The 24844-nt window shown below is 41.8% G+C and overlaps 1 protein-coding gene across 1 annotated transcript in view; it reads left to right on the top strand.

The window, feature by feature from the left end:
* The first annotated feature begins 3929 nt into the window (after positions 1–3929).
* Positions 3930–24844, top strand: part of psme4b (proteasome activator subunit 4b) — a 58837-nt gene continuing 37922 nt past the window's right edge. The window contains exons 1-10 of the mRNA XM_050059992.1: positions 3930–4123; positions 8445–8585; positions 15368–15484; positions 18586–18630; positions 18826–18975; positions 19679–19742; positions 21866–21940; positions 22069–22191; positions 22289–22381; positions 22681–22859. Of these exons, the coding sequence (XP_049915949.1) occupies positions 3930–4123; positions 8445–8585; positions 15368–15484; positions 18586–18630; positions 18826–18975; positions 19679–19742; positions 21866–21940; positions 22069–22191; positions 22289–22381; positions 22681–22859 (1181 nt within the window). The remainder of the gene's footprint in view (positions 4124–8444; positions 8586–15367; positions 15485–18585; positions 18631–18825; positions 18976–19678; positions 19743–21865; positions 21941–22068; positions 22192–22288; positions 22382–22680; positions 22860–24844) is intronic.

Genomic DNA, 24844 nt, shown 5'->3' with positions numbered 1-24844 from the left:
TGTGTGTGTGTGTGTGTGTGTGTGTGTGTTAGTGAGGCAGGAGCGGGAGCCATATATTACCCGTCTGTCTGGCGATGAACTGGGCTGCATATCTCCCAGCGAGAAACCCAGCTGGATGGAAGGAACTTGTGTGTGTGTGTGTGTGTGTGTGTGTGTGTGTGTGTGTGTGTGTTTGTTGACGTCTCGATGCAGGTTTCCCAGACACATCATTTACACTCTTCACTCTCCAAACTGAGACACACACACAAAATCGTGCACTCACACATCGATACACACATACACACACTTATTGGCTGCCCGAGTTTTTCCAATATTTTAGGAGCGAGAAAACTGGCATCACTGTTAATCCCTGGTGAAAATGAGAGACTTGGTGTGTTTGTATGTGTGTATGTGTGTGTGCGTGTGTGTTCTTAGGGCTGATTTTTCTTGATGCCTGCAGAGGATCGTGAGGTAAAGATGAGCAAGCTGATGGAATACAAAAACATCTACTCCCATTGGGACCATCATCTCTCTTTCCTTTCTCCCGCTCTCTCTTTTTCCTCCATCACTTTCCTCCTTTCCTCCCTCCTTCCCCCCCTCTCTCTGTTTGGTCTTCTCCCTGCTGTGTCAAAGAGGCATCATCATCATCCTGAATCACATTTTCCATCTGTAGACTCCACTTGTGGAATAATGAATCCCGCAGATGTGTGCACACACGCACGCACACACACGCAAGCGCCTGTGCCCATACAAACACACAACCTCTCTATATCCAGATACATAGAAACATCACAACCAAGAACAAATGAGGACAGGCACCATGTTTCCATCCTGGAAGTGGTTCAGTAGTGGAGACGTTGAAAGCAGGTGCTGTCACTGCTCTGAGGAGAAGAAAAACCCCAAAAGTAATACGATCTGAGGGATATAAAAGGTAAGGACTTGGGCGAGATTGCTTGGCAAAGTCCAGAGTGACATTCTTGGACTGATATGCCCTGTGGAAGGCACATTCTGTTCTGGGATCTCTCTTAAAGTCTGTGGCTGTCAGTCTTCCCCTGTTTTTATAGAGTAAATAGTTTCAAAGAGGGCACCTTGCTCGCTGTCTCATGACACTGTTCAGGGCTGTAATCATCTATTTAACTTTGGCGGGGACCATTTTCAATCTACACCTTCTGCGAACCCTCAAGGGTGGTCGGCAGAAATCACCCCCAGGAGAAAGTTTTAGAAACTTCACAGCTAAAGTGACCATTGAGAGCATTTTTAAACAAACATCTTAGATGAGGGGTTCTCACCAACACACTCTCGCTCCGACCTCGTCACATATTGACATTTGGTCATGGACTGTCCACGTCCACATACGACATGCAAGGCACCCTGTGTGTTGGTTGTTGATGTTGTGGGACACTGTGACAAGTTCTGCCTGTTACATGCATTGTCCTCTTTCAAAATAAATGCACTATGCCCGTAGAACACTGCAATTTTTTTTCCTTCAACAACAAAAACACATGGTTGGGTTTAGGAAAAAGAATAGGGTTTGGCTTTACAATCTTACAGGACTTGAACACCACTCTCTTGGGTGAAAGTCGGTGTTTGTTGGACCCATCCACCACCACTCCCGCCTGACTGCCCTAGTCGGAATTTCACCACCTTAAGTTTCATCCTTGTCCCACCACGTTTCCCCCTGACGCCACCGCGTGTTGTTAAACTATAACGGCAATCATGCCGACATAAAAGGACGCCTTTTTCATTGGTTTCTGACTCTGCAAGTCACTGCCCAAGCGCCTGATTTTGAGGACTTCAGAGTGAGACCAGGCTCTTCTCACAGTTTTAATGATAGAGTGCTATTTTAAGGAGCCAGCCTATGATTGAAGGCCAGACAGGAAAAGTGCACACACTGAACAATCAACAGTATTATACATCAGTCTATCCTGTCGCTAAACCAAAATTAGTGTGCTGCTATTTAAGATCTGAATCTGAGGATATTATGTGATGTGTGCTGTTTGTGTAATTGTATGTCAAATTTGTGTGTGAACTTCTTGAGATGTCTGAGGATGCAAAATGAATTTCAGCGTAAACTGACAATAAACATACAGCATATCATATTTTATCTTATAGTATCTTAACCATTCTAGTTTTATTAATATATCGAGGGTGACAATCTGAGCATATTTGAATATTAGGGAGGATGTCCCCCCCCAATCTATCAATCTATCTATCTATAAATATATATACACACATATATATGTATATATATATATATATATATATATGAGGGTTCATTCCATATATTCAAGCTTCATTCAATATATTCAGACAAACAGTTCTTTTAAGTTCTTTAAATAGGTGTTCTTCGGATGTATGAAAGCAGATTGCTGGCTACCTCAAATAATGTGTCCATTCCTCGATTACCTTATAAGTTATTCATATTCCTTGAGTCCGTAAGATTCAAAAGGGTTTTTCATAAAAATGAATCCAAGTTGTGAGTATTGTTTTAACAGGATGAAGTGGTATTGTGTCAGGATGCCGGTTGCTGTAATCCCCGAGTGCCGTAACTCACTCTCTCTCTGATGCGTTGTCTGTTGGAGTTAAATCAAGTGAATGCTTCATAACTGATATATTATCTGAAACCTAGTTTTTATACAAGTAATATTCATACCGGTTTAAATAAACAATTTGATTGTATTTCCCATATATAGGCCTGTTGATATCAGTGATTAAAACAAATTATAGCCCGGGCTATTCAATGAAGTTTTAAGGTAAGTCTATCCATCTCTCTCTCTCTCTCTCTCTATATATATATACACACATATATGCACGTTCTAAATATCGAGGGGGGGCGTGTCTGACCTCCAGAAGACCACTGGTGAGATCGAGGCAGGGCTGAGAACACTTTATGCAATCAGGCGGCTTAAGAAAGGCCGAGGTGGGGTTGCAGCAATTGGCCCATTTCTTTGAAAGTAACCAGACCAGACATCTCAAGGGGCTTTTGCATTATGCTCTAAGCCCTCCGCTGTGAGCAGCAACCTTATTTGCTAGGCAGGCCAGACAATATCCTGCAATTGCCATAGCACTCCTAAGCATGCAGTGGTCAGAGAATTACATGGGCTTAAAGTAAAAGGATTTACATGGAAGGGTGCACAGTAACGCAAGAATAGAGAAGTTCGCAGAAAAAGGTGTCATAAGACAGCAAGGTTAGATATCATGAGTGGGACTTCTTGTCAGGGATGTATTTTAATTGCACATTTAAGTGTACAAATAATTAAATGTTTCTGTTGTGTGCAGCCAAATCATACAGACATGTGTTTTCTTGCTCTAGCTGCCTGACAGACAGATATATGCTGATTCACTAATGCTCCGTGTCTGTCCCAATAACAGCCACAGTGGGTCAGTAGAACATGAGAGGGGCATTAATCCAGTTATCAGATCATCCTATTATTCTGCAGATTAGCTTGCAGCACACACGCATCTAGCGCCTCTGGGATTTGTAGTCCATAGTCATGCCTTCCAGGTTGCCCCCTACCCAAAGCCTACACATGAAAGCTTTTTATATTTATCAAAGCCTGCTCTCTTACTGGTGCTGAAATCAAAGTGTGACCATAGAGTACCACCCTTTCTAGCAACCTGTGGGGTAGCCATCACTGTGAGTGCACAAGCCCCCCCACCATCCCTCTCCACTTGTACTGGTAAGGTGTGAAGTGAGAGGTGACGCAGCGCCTGACACTGCAGGTCAGAGCGAAACCGGCCCCTGCGCGCGCGCTCAGGGCTTTGTACAGCTCAATTAGCGTGACACACTTTCCCCTGTGATCGCCTGCCTGCCTTCCGCCTGGTCTCTGGACACACAGGATTATGCCCTTTAAACTTCTCAGACGCCACAGCATTCATTAGAGAAAGAGGAACGGGTTTTCTTTACCTTTTTACGCATTGCAGAAAAGTGACCAGACCATCGGTGGGATATGACTGTGGATGGAGACACGGCGGGGTTTATCCCTCAGAAGGTGATTGTGTATAATGGACTGCTGCCTTATGCTGACCGGTTGGACCGAGAGGCCACGAAGCTGTTGGTGGAGATCAAGGCGAACCTGTCCAGAGCTGTCCTCCTCAGAGAGCTGTGGCCCGGGGTCGCCTTCTGGTCCAGGAAACTCTTCTCGTAAGTGTTGAAGCCCTGGTTGTCCTCTGGATACAAGCAAACCCATGATTACTTAGTATTAGGCCCAAAAAGTCAGTCAATAACAAGTGTTTCTAATTCTAAAAATTCTAAATCTAAATCTAAAATCCAGGGTTCATTAAAAAGCAACCACCTGGAGGAGTGTAGCTGGTAACTACCAGAGCTGACACACAGAAGGGAGCAAAGGCTGGCTGGAAGTTTGACCAATATTGTTTAATAGATAAAAATATACCAGTGCTGTTGTCTGTGAATGGTCAGTGACGTCCAACTTGCAAAATCATAGAGAATGCAGTGATGAGTAAGTGACTTTGCATTTGTAATAAAACGTAGAGATGCATGGTACACTGAATCAAGGCTGCGTAAAATGGAGGAGGTTGCATGCATATACAGTATGTCACTGTAATGAATCACAGACAATCTTAGCACTGAAAGTAAAACAAGACTTATTTCTAAAATAAAAGCCAACCTTCACTTTAAGCTTCCTAACTAGAGCAGCAATATGTACATTAAATGAAAGCTTGTCATCTATCCATGTACCCAAGTACTTGTATGAGGACACTCGTTCAATTAATTTACCATCAGACGTGAAGATGCTAAAATCATCAAGCATTGAGAAGACCATAAACTTCATTTTCTGAGCATTTAAAATCAATTTTAAACTCAGCAGAGCAGTTTGTAATGACTGAAAGGCTGTCTGAAGCTCTGGCACTGCCTGCATTAGGAGGGTGCATGCATGTAAATTAGGACTGCAACTAACAATAATTTTCAGTATGGACTACTCTGATTATTTTCACAATTAATTGATCAAGTGTTCAGTCTATAAAATGTCAAAAAATTGTAAAAAATAAAAATAAAAATAATAAATGCTCCTCACAATTTTCCTGAACTTAGAGTGACATCTAAAATTTGCTTATTTCCTCCAACCAACCGTCCAAAATCCAAAGACCCTTCATTTACTATCACACTCTGCTCCATGGGTTTCATGGATAACACTTAAAACTAGAAAAGTGCAGACCTCCGCCAAGTAGGTGATATTCCCTCCCCTTCTGCATCAGATTTTGCAGCCTGCATCACAATTAGGTTATTTGCATCACTATCATTATTAGGTCATATATGCCTTCACCATGGAGACACTGTGGTGTATTTATTTCATTTTTATTTTGTACCAACACAGAATATAATATGTTTTTTTGTATTTTTCACTTTCTTTTTTTCCAACACAGAACATTAATTTCAACTTTAGAATTACAACAATATTTAGCAAGTAGAATGAGACATGCTTTCTGGCCACCAGATGGCGCTATTTTCACCGTCTTTAGAAATTGGAATTGATGCTGAGGCTGTCAGATGGTAGACTTTATTTATTATTTTATCCACTTTGCTTCAACCGATGACCACCAAAATTTTATCATCTGTTCCTTGTCCCATTATCCACCTTTCCTGAAAATTTCATCAAAATCCGCTCAGAACTTTTTGAGTTATTTTGCAGAAAAACAAACAGACAAACAGACAAACAGACCAACGCCGGCGAAAACATAACCTCCTTGGCGGAGGTACGGTAGGTTTTTCAGCATAAAAAAATTATGCTTGTTCAATGAACGTGTTGTAGTCAGTTGACAACTTATTTTAAGACGTTGGTCAAAATCAAAAACATTTTGACATTTTTGAGTAGAATGGAATTGAAATAAGTTAGAATATCAAATTTTCGATAAATATTAAATTGGCTCAATTTAATTAAATTTTGCAAGGTCAAAGCAAATCATGTTGGTTTCACTAAACTAATTGAGTTTGTCAGATTATAAAAAACCCATGGGATTAACTCAAAAATGCCAGAGTTGGGACTACTTAAAAAGATGCATGCATATTGTTATCATAATCTTTTAAAGCTGAACCAGTTGCTTATTTTTTGAGTGCATAAATTACAAAGAAAAGCAGCAAATTCTCATGTTTAAGAAGCTCAACCGACAAATGTTTGACATTTTTGTTCGAAAAATTACTGTGACGATTAATCTATTACAAAAATTAAAAAAACAATTGATTAATAGTCTTAAATTTGACTTTGTGAGGTCTTAATTGCCACAAACATTCTTCTAGTTCAGTGGTTCCCTACTGGTCCAGCCATAGGGTCCAGAATTCTCCTTAATCATTAGTTCAAGGTCCACACAGTTTAATATGTTCAGCATCATATTTGTGTTTGGCCATGTCCTGGAGTTAGTTTGCTGCCTCTGTGAAGTTGCTGTTCGTTAGTCGCTCATTTCACAGCAGGAAACAGCACCTCAAAATAAAGGCTTGGTTCCAGAAATTCACTATACTTCAAAATAAAGTGTGTTTTTAACAAACTTGAAATGTTCGCAAGTCACTTGCGGTCCATTCAGAATGGACCCAGAGTCCAGCTCTTTTGTGTTGAAGTCCACATTCCTGATGTTGCCAATCTTTACACCAACTACTGGACCCAGTTCTTAATACTTGGGACAACATACATATACAGAATCTACCTTTATACCTGTAGCCTAATGCCTGAGAATGAAAGATGATTTGTCCCAAAAGTCTTAAATTTGGATAAAAAAGAACTTTCTCTTAATTATCTTTATCTTAAAACACATTAGATTTAAGTATCTGATACCTTTTGACACCCCATTCGTAATGACGGTCTATACTGTCACAGTTTATTTAGATTCTTAATGTCGTTTTTGAGGTTATTTTATCAGATTGACTGCAATCAGCCCAACAATATCACACCTTACAGCCTCACAAACGTATCAGAATCACTTTAACACTTTCATTTACATTGTACAGAGTGTCAGTATTTCCTTACATGTGGCCACAGGTATAATAAATGTTAATTTTAAAAACCAAATATTCCATTTTAGGTCTATTACACCTTAAGAAAGGGGGAATTAATTGCCAAATACTGTATATCCTCAGCAAAGAGGAGACTTCACGGAATACTTTGCCAACAGAATGATCATTTTTATATCAATTACTTAACACGTGTTTAATTGAATTGTTTTTCCTATAATATTACTGATTTATTGATTGATTGGGGACATTGTTGACATTGTTCACAACAGCAAAACTATATCAAAACATCTGTTTACAAACTCTCACACAATTTGTGAAATATAACTCAAGTCTTATTTATACAATCGTGTGTGCAGTGCTTCCCAAACACATGTACTAGGGATGTTCCTGGCGACTAATTTCCCTGTCGACTAAATGAAAATTTTAATTAGTCGACTAGTCTAAAAAAAGGTCTCACCACGGTGTATTCAGGCTCATCATATTCCATTAACTTCCTTTACCAAAGTTAAGTGGAAGCATATCTTGCAAGGTCATTGTCATGCTATGTTATCTTCTCAGACCGGGATCACAGCGTCTAAGGGTGACTATGTCAAATTGGTCTGAGTGTGGCCTGCACATCTAGCAGTCGTCGTTCCATGCAGGTTAACATCCAAATGCTTGAGTTGAATGTGGTTGTGCATTGCTCCAGTCGAGTGATTATAAGCCAGTGTTTTCTGACACAGCCTGCATGCTACCTTGTTTTCATTTTCTAGAGTACTGCCAAACCGCGCTGGCTTTACGAGAGGATGTCCATCCAATTTTCCACCGTGCTGTATTAAAACTCTAATTGGTTTAACCGACTAATATTTCTGGTGCAGACTAGCAAGGGAGCGCACATTTAATCGTTTAAGTGACTAATCACGCATATCCCTAGTATACAAACAGTCTCAAACACGGATGTAGTGTGTTTGGGCAGGACAAAGAATGTTTGCCTTTTTTGGATTGCCCCGTCACCATGGAGGCATGCGAGGAAAACAAAATTTCCTCCACAAATTCAAGTTAACACGTGATCAGTAATTAATATACAACATCTTCTAAGTTTACTGGAATTTGTCTGCTCGGTATCAACTTTATTTACCCCTTAGCTAACTAGAAAGGTCCAATTCAGACACAATATCTGTTCTGCAAGGGAGTTCTGTACAAGATGGGCAACAAAATAAACATTTCGTATACAAGTACAACTGTGGACGGATGACATCACAAAAAAAGATACCAGAATACAACAACAGACAGAAAACATACAGGAATCAGAGGCTAAAAAGAATCATGGCAAATTAGACTGCTTGTTAAAGGCATTAAGATTATTCTCAGAGTCAATTAGGTTATTCTCATGTTGAGACACTGGGCTGCTGAAGTACTGCACTGATGTACTTACTGTACTTTGAGGATATGGGTCAGCCGTGTGAAGCAGGAAGTGATCAGCAGCTCACTGACAGTGACATGTCCTAACCCCTGTCCTCAGGTTTCTGAAGCTGTATGGCCGCAGGTTCAGCAAAGAGGACCACATTCTCTTCATCAAGCTGCTCTATGAGTTGGTGACGCTGCCGAACCTGGAGCCTTACATGATGCAGAGCTACGCCAGGCTGCTCATTCAGCTTCTCAAGTGGGTGTGACACAAACACAGACATAACAATGATCTAGCTTTATTTGTATAGCACCTATATTATCAAGGTTACAGAGTGCTTCAAAAATGCATGAGAATAAAACAATAAAAATGTGGTAAAATGATAAGAACTAAGAAATACAGTGTATAGAAAAGCAAACACAACAAAGTAGAGAATTCCAGAGTCTAGGGATGGCAAAAGGCCGATCACTTTTGGTCACCAGCTTTGACCGAGGGACAGCTAGGAAAGGTAGGCTTTAGGATCTCAGGTTACGACTTGGCGCATAGGAAGTTAGAGGCCTAGTAAAATAACCAGGGGCCAAACCATGTCAAGCCTTGACATTAAAAGAATCCTAGAGTTCACAACCAATGAAGGGAGGCAAGAATTGGGGGGATGTGGGACCTATAATCGGTCCTGGTCACTAGCACTAGCTGAAGCCACTGAGTATTTACTAATGCCAACCACACACTTAAGTCTGACACCCTCTCACATCTGAAGACAGTGTGAGTTTTTAATCACATACCATAAGATTTTGTAAAGACTTGGGATCTCGCAGGGTCACTATTTTCAGGACGACAACTAGATTCCTTGAGATTATTTCCCATCCTGCTCCTGATGGAAAATATTACACCAAACTCTCTTTAAGAAATACGAAATATACACAATTACTTATCTGCAAAAGCACATAACTCTAGACACACCAGATATAAGGCACTTTATGTCGACAGTATTCTTGTTAATTTGGCATTAATATAATCTTCACATTGTTTTTGCGTTTCAATTCGCTATTAGCCTCTGTTGGTTAGCTGCAGTGTTTTAGTAGAAGGAGACCGTAGGGGGACTGTGAGTTTCAAAAATTAAGATTTCTGAATAAAATAAGTGCTGGTTGGCTGACTAAATGCACGCCAAATTAAACACAGTTTGCACCACTGCTCCACCAGCTTCTCCTCCTTTCCCACAGTCCAAGAGAACCGAGACTTGTCCACCTCCCCGGAGTACCCGCCATGATTACTCTTTAGCCGGTTTGCGGCTTCTTGTTTGGTGTTGGAGAGAGCGCAGCTATTGGTTGTTGACATGTCATTAAATTTGTATGAGCCAAGACTGAAAACTAACAAGTAGATCGGAGTATCATCAGCATAAGGGCGGGGTCACACATGAGCGAAATAAACATTGGCTAATGTTCCCCTCCTGTTTACTTCCATTCACTGTGAGCAAAGGGGCAAATAAAAGATTTGCTTCTGGTGGCAAATTTGCAACTGAGGTAAACCCTGACTAGCAATGTTGCAGCCTCAACCAATAGAAAAGAAGTATGTCTGGAGGAAACATTCATTGTTGCCTTGTTTTAACAGCAAATACTGTATGATAATGGTCATGAAAATTACAAACTGCCCCACATCAGAGATGCTGCCTGAGTCAAAAGACAGGCATGGAACCTAAGAAAATTAAACCAATACCAATGACATCATATTTCACGGTATTTATCAGCAAGCTGACTAACATTTGCTAGCAAGATAGCTTACCGTGTGCATCAAATCCCAGGGATCATCTCAAATCAGGGACAAGGTGTGGAGGTCAGACATCTGGATGGAGTGTGGAGAACTGCAGCTCTTTTATATTGATAAAAGAAGCCAGTTGAGGTGGTTCAAGCATCTGATCTGAACGCCTTCCTGTGGACCCCGGGGCAGACCCAGATCACGAGGGATTGCATATCCCATCTGGCCTGGGAATGCCTCAGGATCCCTCAGGAGGAGTTGGAGGACGTAGCTGGGGAGAAGCATGTTTGGGTAGCCTGCTGCAGGCTGGATGGATGGGTTATAGTATGAAGTACAAGGCAGCAAAATAACTACATAATTCATAAAACATTACATGAACTAAAAGTCAGTATAACAGGAAATTACAGTCCGACATCTTTTTTTATAGCAATGAGAGCTTTTGAACGTAGAAAGCTGTGGCCTCTCTTGCCCTTTTGTATCCTTACTATAATGAGATCAGAGAGCAGCCCGACTGGTACACATCACTGTGCTACAAGTGGTAGGCTGCACCAATGTCAAGTCCCATGACGTGTTAAAGTGGATTTTTCACTTACCTCACTGCCATTTGGATTGCTGCCATTTGGAGCTTTAGACAACCTGCAGACTCGAGAAAGAAAAACAAAAGCAATTTAGCAAGCACTCAGAGAGCAGGTACCTCAGTGAAGGCAATCCTCTGAATGTGTTATTTTAATTATAGAAAGGCATCTGCTGCATCATAATGAACACAGTGGTAGATATTCATTCAAGTAAGCACATTTAGAGAATTCATATGAAAAGAGCAACAATTTCAAAAGAGCTCAATTTTAGAATTTGAGTGCAAAATGCTGCTGGCAACCCTGAAGTTTTAACAGATGGTTAATTTCGATGGACAATAATAAAAACCGAATGCCGTCCAATTTTGAGATTTTGTCTTTGTTGATGGAGTGAAAATTAAAAAGGCAGCTTAGACTGATTTTTGGGCAATAGTAATATAACTTCCATGTATGTTTTGTAGTGGTAACAAAAACACATGACGAACATATGAAATAGTCTTTGGACGTAGTATTGAACTTTCCATTCAAATGAATTTTGGCAGATGTATCGTAGTAAAGCTACTGGATTTTGGATACAAAGTCCTCTACCACCCAAACTGGTCTGCAGTCCAACGCGATTGTGCAAGGGAGTTAGTTAGTTGGTCACAGGTAGACTTACTCACTTTGAACGCCTGGTCGAGTGTGGCTTGGCGAGGCTGGCTGCTAGCGCTAGCATCAGAGACTTTGCTAGCTCGGACCTCTGGGTTCGCTGCTACATGCTTTGCGTTGAGGTGATATTTCAGGCCTGAAGTACTCCAATGGTACGAGAATCCCTGCAGTTCTTTCTGGGCGTTTTTTTTTAAAAGTAAACGTTCCATTCACAGGGCCGAGCAGCATCGTCTTGTCTTGGGGGTCAATAGATGATAAATGTGATATAGGAAAGAAGAAAAAACAAAGCTTGTTTGTATTTCTTTTGTCCTTTACTCTGTTTAAAAAAAATGGATAATTTGACATTTAAAGGTGTCAAACTGTTACTTAAACATAACTGTCTTGCCTATCTGATTTTGGTAGAACCGTTTTAAACTTGTAAGTGACATAGGGCCACAGCTAGATGTCTGTTTAGGAAGGAGCAACATGCCAAAAACATGGAAGATTTTTAGGGAGTCTTCCTCCCCTCAAACTTGTGTTTTTCTTATCTTTATGTCCCCTACAATGTCTAACTTTGACTATACTGACTTGTATCCATACAAAGGTTGTCACTAGAGAGATGCTTTCACATTCCTTTGCTGAAGGGGACAATGTCTGTACACTTCCCTAAAATCTGCCAGACAAGCTAGATGAGGAACATCACTAAAGAAAACAAGTAGGTATAGCAACAGCTGGAGCAGCTATGTGACCCGATCACCAGCTACATGATTTGCCCACTATACCTTCACATTTAGTCCCCTTCGCCTCTTTGGTACGGAACTGGAAGCCCTGAAGAAAATACCAAGTTAGCATTTATTTATTCATTTATTTTAAGTAACTGCTTATCCTAGTACACAGTTGCAGGGGGGCTGGAGCCTATTACAGCTGATATTGAGCAAGACGCGGGGTACACCCTGGACAGGTCACCAGACTATCACAGGGCTGACAGACAACCATTCACGCTCACATTCACACCTACGGGCAATTTAGAGTCACCAATTAACCTAATCTGTCCGCAGTCTCCATCCACTGCCACTAAGGTTATGTTTTACACAAGGACAGCACACTAGTTCGGTTAATAGCGAATTGCGACTAATAAGCTCAAATGACAGCCATCTGTATGTAGACTAACTTAGTTTGACACTTATCTTAAAATTGGGCAAATACTTTTAAACTAAGCTGCTGGCTGACACAAACAGTCTCTCCTCTCTCCACCAGCACTAAATGTTACCTGCACACAGTGAATCACATCAGCAGAGAGGGAGCAGGACAGAGGACAGGAGGACTGACTGATATAAACTAAACTTCACTCAGTATTGTGATGTCAGGAATATTATTTATATAGTGACTTTGCTGTTGTAAAAATCACTGTTGCTGCTCTGGAAAAGAACAATTTGTTCTATTTAAAATATTCACTGATCCTGTTCTGAATTTGTTCTTTCTATAATTAATATATTTTCTAAAAAGCAATTTATTTAGCAATGAGAAAGAAACCGTAAGAGTACCACTAAAGTACCGAATCGATAAGGAATATCGATAAAAGCAGTTCCATCGATAGAATCTTAACGATACCTATCCCTAGTCAGGATACTCCTTGCCATCATAGTGCCCTAACATTTGCATTTACATCGCTTCGCCAGAAACATGTCCTAAAAAGGGGTTTTGGGCCCCCTGAGACCAAACGGCCCCGAGTTGGGGGTGCTTGTGATGGCCCAAGATATCCACCTTACTCCTAGCCCCCATGATACAGTACCTTGCATGAAATATGGGTGCAACTTCCAGTTGAACCAAAACCTGTGATTTCCAATGACAACAGTTTGTTTACAGTGCTCTATTCTTCTTTCCAAGAGTAATTAAAATGTGGAACACACCACCAAACGGGAATATGTGATCACACCTCTGCCATCTCTGACAGCAATCTCAGAGCGTTGTTTTTTTCCTTTTCAATTAGCTTGCCTCGCTCCGTTAAAGTATTGTTAACTTTAACATGACTCGAGCTAGCTTCAGGTAACATCTGCTCCTTCTAAAGATGATTTATGATTTCTGACGACTTATTAAGAGATACTAACACATTCGGCAAACATTTAACATAATTCAGTATTAACTGTAGCTCCATGTAAAGTGAATAAATGTGATGTTTCCCAGCTAATCCTCCGCTCGTATGCGTTAACGACACAGTTTACACGTCTTATTAACATCTGATTCATTAAAAACTGTTCTGAGTGAAACATGGAGCTGAATTTAGGAGCAGACTTCAGTAATAGTAATATAAAGTAGGAGTAAAAGAAATAACTTTTGGCATTCATTTTTTATATGATATAAAGGAAGTACGGCAAATCAGTAACACATTCTCAGCCCTAATGACTAAATACATATTTCAAGGTTTGTTGTACTGACGTTGAGTGACGGACCTGTCAGTCTACGTGTCATTCTCTTCTGCTAATTCTGATTTTATACTTTTGCGCTATGTCTGGTGAAGCTCTTGTGGTTTTATTTCTCATATCAATGGTACCTTTGGCAACATTAGCGGTTAGCCACCAAGAGTAGCCACTGGGACTAACCACAGACAGTCTATGGGACTAACTAGCTTACTGATACTTCTGCTATTTCACTGGAAGTTGCGCCCATAATCATTTCTACAGTAGTGCCCTCAGGAATAAGGTGGATATAGTATAGTACTAGTGACACCACAAATTCAAAGAAATCCTGACGGCTTGTTTAAAGGCACAGTTTCTGAATACAAACTGTGAGCATTTTTCTGTGGACTGAGCGTTTTGATACTTTGACTGTGTTTATTTTGCACCTATACCTGTTTTTCTTTTTTAAAAAAGACAAAAAAATTGGACTTCTCCCAAATAAATAGGTCAGTACAGTGAGTACGGTGCTGGAGTAAATGTATTTAGTTACACACCTACACATGGTAAGTAATAAGGACAGTGAAGTATGTTCGCCTAACAGTACATTCATTAGTTTTTAAGCTCTGACCTACATCGTAACTCCCTGCTTTTGTCCCTCAAATCAGATCAGTCACTACTCAAGTGACTGCAGGATATTCTCTAAGATGGTCACATTCATCACGTCCCATTTGTCTCCAGTTGTTTCCACGATTTTCACATCCATCACAAAACAACCTCTTAATGTAGATGTCATTTGTCTGAGTGTTTTCCATTAGATGAAAAGAGAAAGATCTGGGCTAACCGTATATTAAGTACCAGGTCTCACAGCTGAGAGATGAATTTGATACTCAACATCACGCATCAGGTCTCCGTTGGCTTCTCCTTTTTTTTTTTTTTCTTCAGCCCTCGCATTTCACCGTCATTTCCCCAATTGTCTCTTCTTTCCTTCATTTTTCAAGTCTCCCCAATGAGAGTCTGTTAGATGAATGAGAGAGGAGAAGACAAGAGGAATGTGAGGCCTTGGAAATTGTGCATATTCTTCAGTGCGGGGACTCTCAACCTTTCTGTGGGGTTTATTCCTATAGAAATTGTGATTTTTACAAAGTAATAGAGTACAAAGGACACAGTGTGAAAGTTTCTCAGGAGGATTAAAACTCCTGCTCTGCTTTCAAGCTTATAAAGCAGTCATCAGTTAGTGTGCAATTTAAAAGCCTAACGTGGTGTTTGAAAAATCAAGCATCATTACAAAAAGGTAACTGCGCTGCGTGGTCTTCATTTTTCTCTACGGAGTCTCTTATAGGAGGGTTGTACTGTATTTTCTACCAGCCGAGTCTACACCTGCAAATTACTAATGTCTGCAGCTGTCAGTCCAGTTATGCTTTAATGAACACAAAGAATCACAGCGCTGTGTTTGCAGACATGTCTGGAAGTTGGCAGTCATCATGTCGAGTGCAGCCCGATAGGTAGTGACTCATTTTCCCACGATTACAGACTCTTTTCAGACACCCTGTAGTTTCTCACTTCAATGGAACAGTATTACCATCATTTTGTCTTGACTGGGGTTTTAATATCAAAGAGTCTGACTCGAGTCCTGCAAAAATCCTCATAAACAGTCAGTAATTGGCTTCTTTTTTTTCTTTTTTTTTTCAAACAGGAAGAAGGAACTGCTGTCAAGGGATGACCTGCAGTTGCCATGGCGACCACTTTATGATCTGTACGAGAGGGTCGTCTACTCCAAAACCGAGCACCTTGGACTCATCTGGTTTCCCAAGTATGAAGTTTTTCCTTTTACGCTGACCTCTTGTCAGAAGTAATGTGTTAAATATGAAGCTACCGCCAGCAGCCGGCTAACTTAACCTGGCATAAGACAGGAAACAAGAGGAACAGTTGCCTGGCTCTTTCCAAAGGTGACGAAAACCACTTAAGCGAGGGTTTACCCCAAAATCCAAATTACATATATTTCCTCTTATCTGTAGTGCTATTTACCAGTTGAGATTGTTTTGGTGTGAGATGCCGAGTGTTGGAGATATCGGCCGTAGAGATATCTGCCTTCTCTGGAATATAACATTAGATAGAAAAACTCAACATCAATGTCTCTTTCCAGAAATCATGATCTGGTTACTCACAGACCTTGTTGTGAACAGTTTCATGTAGGAACTATTTTCTGTCTAGCAAACTACACCCGCCAATATCTTCATGCAGGAGGAAGCGTGCATCTACTCATGGAGGAGAGTCTCGTGACACTGTGAGATGCAAACAGTAATGGTGTCCTCAGCTGAGATACATTAGCCAGCTCAGTGGTGCTAGGTGAGCTAGCAGTAGATGCATGGTTCCTTCTGTGCGGTGATACGGTTGGCAGCTGCAGTTTGGTAGAAAAGAAATAGTTCTTACATGAATTTTTTGGGGCTTTGAGCACCACAAGCCGAGTATAATCTAGTTCCATTATATTGGATAGAAGGCAGACATCTCGACTACGACTGATACCTCCAACATTCGGCAACTCACCCCATTTCCACCAAACACTTTCTGTATGGTACCTCTGGAACCAAAAGTAACCCTTCAGACATGGTACCTAGACCCTAGCGTTTCAACTGCAAACAGTACTCTTACCAGCCACAACTCAGCCCTGAGCAGAGTGACCGTCTGCTACTGACCAATCAACAGACTGCAGTGTTCACAGCTCCACCTTTTAGTACCAGATCTGTGTGCTAGGTACCCCAACAGAGGGGGGACCAAAAATGGGGACGGTATGGAACGATTCCATTGGTACCATCTACAACTTTCTGCAGGGGAAACGGAAAAAAAGCGTACCGAACTGAACCGTACTGCTCGATGGAAATGGGGCTTTTGAGTCTGCTGGCTACTGGCTGTAGCTTCATATTTACCCCACAGACACGACAGTGGTATCAATAATCACAAGCAGATAGGCGTATTATTTGTATCAGTAAAGCTCTATTACAATTCTAGTCCAAACCCTAAACTGACAAAGTTAACCTCTTTCCTGTCACTGGGGTGACTGCGAGGCAGCAAGGGAAGAGCACAAACACAGACAGTCGAGGCAGACAGAGACAGCTGAATGAGTTATTGACAAAAGTGATTCAAAAGCTCACGAGCATGAGTAGAAAGTCCAAACAGCAGCAACTGATAATCCACAGGTAACCAAAACAGGGCAGGAAGGCACAGAAACAGGTTTCAGGACACAGCGACATTGACAAGCTGGAAACTGACTGGGAGAAGAGGCTCATACATGTGCTGCAGGGCCAATGAGGGAAAGTGGAAACAGGTGAGTTAGAGTCAGGTGACTGGGAGGCAGGTGACTTGGACCAGTGGGAAGTCCTGAGGGCGTGTGGTGGGCAGGAGGAGAATGGCATGTCTGGGGAGTTGGAGGAAAGAACATGGCCTGGGGAAAGTGAGCCGGGGCTAGAGCAGCGATCGTCAACTGGCGGCCTGCGGGCCACGTCTGGCCTGCCAAAGCTTTCCATCCAGCTCGCAGAATATTAATTGATTCAGAAAATGTGAGGAGGAAAAATGCATTACAGTATAAAGGATGTCTAGAATTCTTTTCTTACTACATTAAAGCAAGGAATAATTTACCAACCCACAATATGTGCCTTTGACTTGCGGGTACTTAAGATGTTTTAAATCCATCTTTCAGCTCATTATCAGTAGTGATAATAATCTACAACATCTGGGTCACCTCTAAAGCTCGGTCTATTGTCTCAGACTCTTAACAACCTGTCCGTGTTGAGTTTCAGATGCTTCCATTAGGGCGAAAGTTTTGCCTCCCTGATCGTCCTTTGTCACGTGGAACTGAAATGAAAAAAGGAATATCGGAGCAACCTCTAACTCACCTTGTAGTGTGCGCAGCATCACAGGCTTGATTTCAACCCACAGCCCTTTGCTGCATGTCATGCCCCCTCTCCACCTTTCCCATTTATCTTCAGTTGTACTTTCGATTAAAAGCAAAATGCTTACCAGTCACAAAAGGGAAGGTTGTCACACTGGGAATGGTTGCTTGCGCCCACCCTCCATTATCTCATTTCCTTTCATAAAGGATGGACCAGTGTATCCTATGCTAAAGGAAGTGTTTCAGCACCTTTCCTAAGCATTCTGAGAATTAAGATGGCTGCCACTGCAATACTTGTGGCTAATTTCACTTAGTTTAAACCTTCCTGTGCAAAACAGACAGTTCGAGACAGGGACAGAGCTCCAGGCTTGGAAAAACAAACAAACGACAGTCCTCCTGACAGTTTCCTAAAGAACTTAGAGAATAGTTTATGTCAAATAGTGCTGGAACCATTCGTCAACTGTTATGGGCTTTCAACCAGAAGGGACCCTGAATCCTAACCCTCGCGACTGATCCAGTGCAGCTCCCCCGTGGCCAGCTCCATTTAATAAATAATGTTCAAGAACAGTAAATTATCAAGCAAAGATACAAAACAGTCTCTGTTTTCTGAAATATTACATGTAGGGTTTCCATCTTTTCTTGCTCCAAATCTACTATGTTATTTTTATTTATTTAATCTTTATTTAACCAGGAAGTCCTACTGAGATTGAAAATCTCTTTTATAAGAGAGACCAGGCCGAGGTAGCAGCCAGTCAAAACACATCAAAACCACTGTTGGTCAGACAATAAAGGGAATTTTTAGATGTTACCTCGGGCTTTCATGGTCACTATTTTCTGACATTTTACTGACTTTATAAGAATAATTTAAAAAAAAATAAGCAAAAGACTAATTAGTGATGAAAAAAAATTTGCCTGACAGTTTTTTAAATCCTGGGTGGGGGCGTGTGGATCTCACAAAATAGTAAAAGCAGGATTCCTTCACAAACATACACTCACACACACCTCCTCTCTCTGCTTGTTTGCAGCTCAGTGGACCACATTTTGAAGGCTTTGATCAAAAGCTGCAGACTGTAAGTCTCATCCTCTGTGATCATGTAATTTGTGCACCGGATAATGCGTTGCTTTGATCTCCAGTTGAGCTGTGTGCTGTAGATCAATGTGTGTATTTGTATCTCCACTCTGTCTTTGCCTGTCTGCATCTGTTTGTGCTCATGTCTGTCCTCGCTCGGTGTGTGTGTGTGTGTTTGTTTTTGTGAATTTCCCAGGTATTTCCCCGCGTCATCCACCAAGGAGATGCTGGATGAGTGGCGCCCCCTGCTGTGCGTGTTTGACATGGTCATGCAGAAGGCCGTCAGCAACATGGAGCTGTTCCTGCCCACCATCATGCCCCCAGAGGAGCACAGCCAGAGCTTCCTGTAAGTGGGCCAACTTGAACGGCTCTGTTTAGGAACAAGATCAGACGCCAAGTGCAGCTTGTCTCTGCCAGAGCTAACACAAAGGGTGTATAAAGTTTGAAACGTACCCTTTGTTTATTTATAGAACAATCTCTGCCAGCAGGGAAAAAGGTAAAATATGTTGCATTAATTGCCATTTTTGGTCCTGAGATGGAAAGTCTAATTTGGTTGGATCTTATGACCATGCATCGCCTCAGGCATGTCATGAATAATCCCCTTTCTCAGGCTCTGCAAGCGTTTACACCTCTGCACCTGGGAGAGTCAATAAATAATGTTCTTTTTAGCGTGAGCAGTGCTTCCCCCTCTCCTTGTTTTGCTATTATTTTGCTGCCTTGGAAAACCTTTGCCCCTCTCTCTCTCTGCACCCTCCACGGTGGTGTTCCAGCTACCAAGCCTCTTCACAGCGTTCACCGCATTCTTCAGTGTGTTCGCTCTTTCGCAAGCTATTTGTCTGGATTTACTCTTGGATTCATCAGCAGTTTCCGCACAGTTTCCACAATACATCATCTTTAATACTCTATTTTTCCGCTTCAGTTTTTCTCTCACTGCTCCAGGATCAACCAGGGAGGGAGCGAGTTTATATTTTGGGGAATTGGAGATAGATGAGGGGAATTCTGCTTCAGGTGTGTGTGTGAATATAATGTCTTTTTGTGTGTGTTCTCAGGTTGTGGTTTGAGGAATTGATGAATCTTTGGTTGTCAGTGCAGAATCAGCCAAGCTGGGAAGGGGTGAGAAGCACACACACACACACACACACACACACACACACACACACACACACACGCATACACACATGGATGGATTACTGAACGGGTCTACCATACACTGACCTCAGGGGGCCTCCCTGGTCTCCACCTGCAAAATGTCACTCAAATTAACATGTGCCAACTGGGAAGAGACTCAAAATGACCACAAAGAGATACACAGCAACTGCAAAGAGATACAACATAACTACAAAAAGGGGCAAAACAACCATAAATACCTCCTTTCCACCAAATTAGCTCTGCTTCTTGAACTGGTTCTCTTCAGATCTCGTTACCTTGGCACTATCCAGTCAACCAGCCTGTGTTTCCACCAGTTTTGATCAGAACCACTGTAATCAAGGATGCATCATCAACAAAGGGCATTTTGAGCTTTTGTTCTAATATTTTTTATCCAGAGGCAAGCATGGATCAATGATGAGACCACTGCACACTCTTTTTTCTTGATGACTTCTCACTTAAGCCCCATTTCCACTGAGCAGTATGGTTCGGTTCAGTTCAGCACGCGTTTCCACTGTGAAAAGTTGTGGATGGTACCAATGGAACCGTTCCTTACCGTCCCCATTTTTGGTCCCCCCTCTGTTGGGGTACCTAGCACACAGATCTGGTACTAAAAGGTGGAGCTGTGAACACTGCAGTCTGTTGATTGGTCAATAGAGGACGGTCACTCTGCTCAGGGCTGAGTTGTGGCTGGTTTTGAGGCTCATGTAACCACTGTTCATACTGTGGAGAGTTTTATTAGTAAACTGTAACTATAAAATGAAAGGATGTTTTGCTGAATCTCACAGCAGCTGGAGTCTGAGAAAAAATAACTTAATTCACTGGGCCGACTGCCAGAGACTTTTAAGGTAGAACATTAACTTGTAATGTTACTCAATGCATGAGTTGACGACGTGAATCAATCAACACACCTTAAATTTCACTGTGACAACTTTGACCATCACTTTAGTTTTTATGACATACACTTTTAGTAATGAGTGGATCTTCAAGTGTTTATATATATTCATTTTGACCAGGTTACATGACCTGCATATATTCTAATCCTCACTCAGAGAAAATAAAGCGTTGCAGAGCGTAGTTCCTGTGGGCTCCAGCAACACTAAACCCCTGAGCTTGCCTGAGAAGGACTAAATGCACAAACCCACTATTGTTAAATATTGTTGGTGGAAACGGGGCTTTAATGTCTCTATTGTTGCCGTCTCCATCCTCTCTTTCCAACCTGTAGAATATGACACGCCCACTGATGTCGTCGCAGTTCAGGCTTCAGGTTAAGATAAAAAAAACTGCTATTTTTTTGGTTCTAGCTGGGAACCAACTGGTTGAAATGCTCTGAATGGTTCAAAATTAGGTGCGGGAACTGCATCAGAACCCATTTCCTGTTGGTGGGACAGAGTAAAGAGACACAAAACGACCAAAATTACCTCAAAGAGACATGAAACGACTACAAAAAGCTGCAAAACAACAAAATAAATAAGCAAAACCATCACAAAGTCCAAGTGTCCTGCTCCTGTTTAAGGGAGGTGGTGGGACTTTTTGCATAACTGTTTCCAGGAGCCGACTGTCTCATAGTCCGCCAATGTATACACACACAATATTTCTGGTATTTTTCTTTTTATTTGACACCTAGTTCACTTTTGGAAGTTAAAGTCTTTGTCCAAAGTTAAATGAAGTTGAAATGAATGAGAATTCCACCTCTCAAATTTCTGTGTAAATCTGCCACAGCAAGTGGTGGATTTTTCAAAAACATTTTCAAATGATTGAGCGATGACTCATGTAGCTCTCCAGTTTCCTAAATATGGATGGAGTAATTTGGAACGACACACATTTCCTGACGACGATGATTGAAATGTTGAAATGTTGTTGAAGCATTGGTCGGTTTCCACTCGGCATGCAGATAAGATTTTCCATTTGTGCCTCCGCTCTGCTTTCATGCAGCCTCCTGGCCTGAAGTGGCCTGGCTGCACGCACTTCCTTCAACATCCTTTTTTTTTTTTTTAGAGTGGCTATATTTAATTCTTGGAATGACGGCCTTCACTTCTGGGAATGTTCTTTGTACTTGCAGTGATTGTTTGCCTGATGTTGTTTTGCAGCACCTAGTGAACCTGTTTGCTCGCCTCGCCAACGATAACATCGGCTACGTGGACTGGACCCCTTATATTCCCACAGTGAGTCATTAGGAGGATTATGTGGATGTAAAGTGTGTCTGTTAAGGTATTTTATTGGGGACCACTGGGCCTTGTGAGTGACTGTACACTGTGTGTGTGTGTGTGTGTGTGTGTGTGTGTGTGTGTAGATCTTCACCAGGATCCTGCGCAGTCTGAACCTTCCAGTCGGGGTCAGTCAGATGGTGGCACCGCGGTATCTCACCAACTCCTATGACATTGGACACTTGGTGTTGTGGATCACAGCACTCCTGGTACACACTCCGCAGACTTTTTCTCTTAAAACACATTAAAAATATATTCTTTTCATTGCTGTTTAATCAGGGTTATTACCTGATTTATTTGCTGCAGGGAGGACCAGGAAACCCTGCACAGAAACAGCTGACCTGCCTCTTCAACAGCATCGCCTCCTTCTACCATCCCTCCAACCATGGCCGCTGGCAGGTAAGCCTCTCTCTCAGACACACACACACACACACAGACTGAGCAAGTTGTGAGCACATTTTCAGCTGCTCGCTGTCACACTCCTTTGATTTATAACCTGTCATTCAGGACTTGGCTGGCTCTCTTCGCTCTAACAACACAATAATGAAATGCACAACTCCCGGAGAAAAAGAGCGATATCACAGATCTGTTTACGGCAGACAGTGCGAATGTGTCTCTGGATGATAACGCTAATGTTGAATGTGTGTGTGTGTTTGTGTGTGTGTGTGTGTGTGTGTGTTATGTGTGTGTGCCTGCAGTCTCGACTGATGCGGCTGCTTCAGCGTCTCCCGGCGAGTGTTGTCCGCCGCGTGCACCGGGAACGTCACGCTGCCCCAAGCTGGATCACGCTGGTTCCTGAGAGTCAGAGGCTGACTGATGAAGACTTGCAGGAGTTCACCCGCAGCCTCACAGGAGCCGCCCTGCTGGCCATGTTCAGGTACTGCACTTAGGTAGATGTCAGTCATGATAATCACTACAACCTGTCGCTCTGTTTGTAATCTTGCATGGCTACACCTGTGCTTCTGGGGAAACTTTAACACTTAGGAGACCTGTCACTGTGAGGATTTTAACATGTACATGCATGTATTCACATTTATAAATACATATACCCACTTATACACCTATAGGCATATGCATACATATATAATATACACAAATATATGTACAATACCCATGCATAACATAACTAGTCGAGCAAACTTGATATGAAATGATGAGCTTGACAGTTATTACACATACTTATTCAGTGAGTGATTTATTTATAGAACACTTTCAAAGCAAAGATGTATAAAGTGGGGAGAAGATGAAACACAATTAGAGAACGTACAGTGAGAGGCTCTAAAAAAAAGAGCACAGCAGAAATTAAGCAACAAACATGATATGAACATAGTGAGAAAATATGAGTGAAAAAGTAAAATCACAATCACAGAGTCCAACAAAACAGAGAGATTGAAAGAAACCATAAAATAAATAGAAGCCAGTCTGTAAAAATAGGTTGCAGGATGACATTTAAAAACAAAGGCAATGCAAGGCCACCTTGTGCTAAGTGGGCAGGCCGATAGAAACTATTTCTACTCGGGCAGGAATAGGCAGCATAGGTGTGATTGTGGAGGTAGGTGTGAGCTTTCTGTTGCACAGTCACACCGGGTGGTCTTGTTAATCCATTTTTAATGACCAAAGTTTCCTCAGACTTCCATCTTTTGAGCCAGAACTTTGATTTCCAAATAGATTCTAAATGCATATTTGTTTTTTTATACCTTGCAGTAATCGGTTGTATCTCAGCTATAATGTTCTTTTGTACACCAACTATCACAGCCAGCAAAACCCTACTGATAATTTGGTGATCAGCAGGGCTAAATTTGGCTTTCATGCTGTGTAATGCTGCGTATGTTGTTTCAACTGCACTTTAATGATCAGGTTTACATGCACAAAATACCATGTTTTTGCCATTGTTCTAAAGTAGACAATATTCCTTCTAAGCCGTTTCTATGACTAATGAAAATTAATATTCCACTAATATTCCTGTTGACATGCAGCCGTGCATACTCCGCCTAAAGTGCCCTGACACATCGTTCATCACATTAAAATATAGAAAAAGTGGAATGGCAGTGGAGCGCCTGAACGCAGCCTCCCTCTTTTATTCCTTTAACCAACTTCTTGAAAAGGTCGGCATTGCGATATTTGCGCATAACCAAAAACATGTTGATATCCAAGTCTTTCATAATGTTTAAAAGTTAGTGTGTTTCCTCTTCTTAGCAGAAATGTACGCTTTTGTTTTGGGCATGTATCTCTACACCAGCAAACTGTTGGCGAGGTGGTTTGTGTACAGCACACAGAGCTGACTGCACCAGGCAAGAGATTGTGTCACAAATTGTGGTAAAACCCCAAATGAAACACATATTCGGAATGCACTGTAAACATGCCCATAGAATATTATCAAAACCCAAATGATACTGGCATATTCTGGCAATAGGGCAGCACGGTGGCGCAGTGGTTGGCATTGTCGCCTCACAGCAAGAGGGCTCCTGGTTCAAATCTAGGGTGGTGGGTCCAAGACCCTGGGGTGGGGGAGCACTTCTGTGTGGAGTTTGCATGTTCTCCCTGTGTCAGCGTGGATTTTCTCCAGGTACTCCAGCTTCCTCCCACAGTCCAAAGACATGCAGGTTAATTGGTGACTCTAAGGGTGCTTTCACACCTGCCCTGTTTGGTTTGGTTCAATCCAACTCAAGGTCATTTGCTCCCTAAGTGCGGTTCGTTTAGGCAGGTATGAACACAGCAATCGAACTCGTGTGCGCACCAAAACAACCGAGACCTTCTTGAAGAGGTGGTCTCGGTCCAGTTACAAACAAACTCTGGTGCAGTGAGAAGGTGTTCCGACCTGGATCTGAACCAACTGCAGTCACATGACACATTGTTTGGGTT

This window comes from Epinephelus moara, chromosome 13, assembly GCF_006386435.1.
Source record: "Epinephelus moara isolate mb chromosome 13, YSFRI_EMoa_1.0, whole genome shotgun sequence".
Lineage (NCBI taxonomy): Eukaryota > Metazoa > Chordata > Actinopteri > Perciformes > Serranidae > Epinephelus > Epinephelus moara.
The sequence above is the reverse complement of the archived record's forward strand: the minus strand, read 5'-3'. Positions and strand labels throughout refer to the sequence as shown.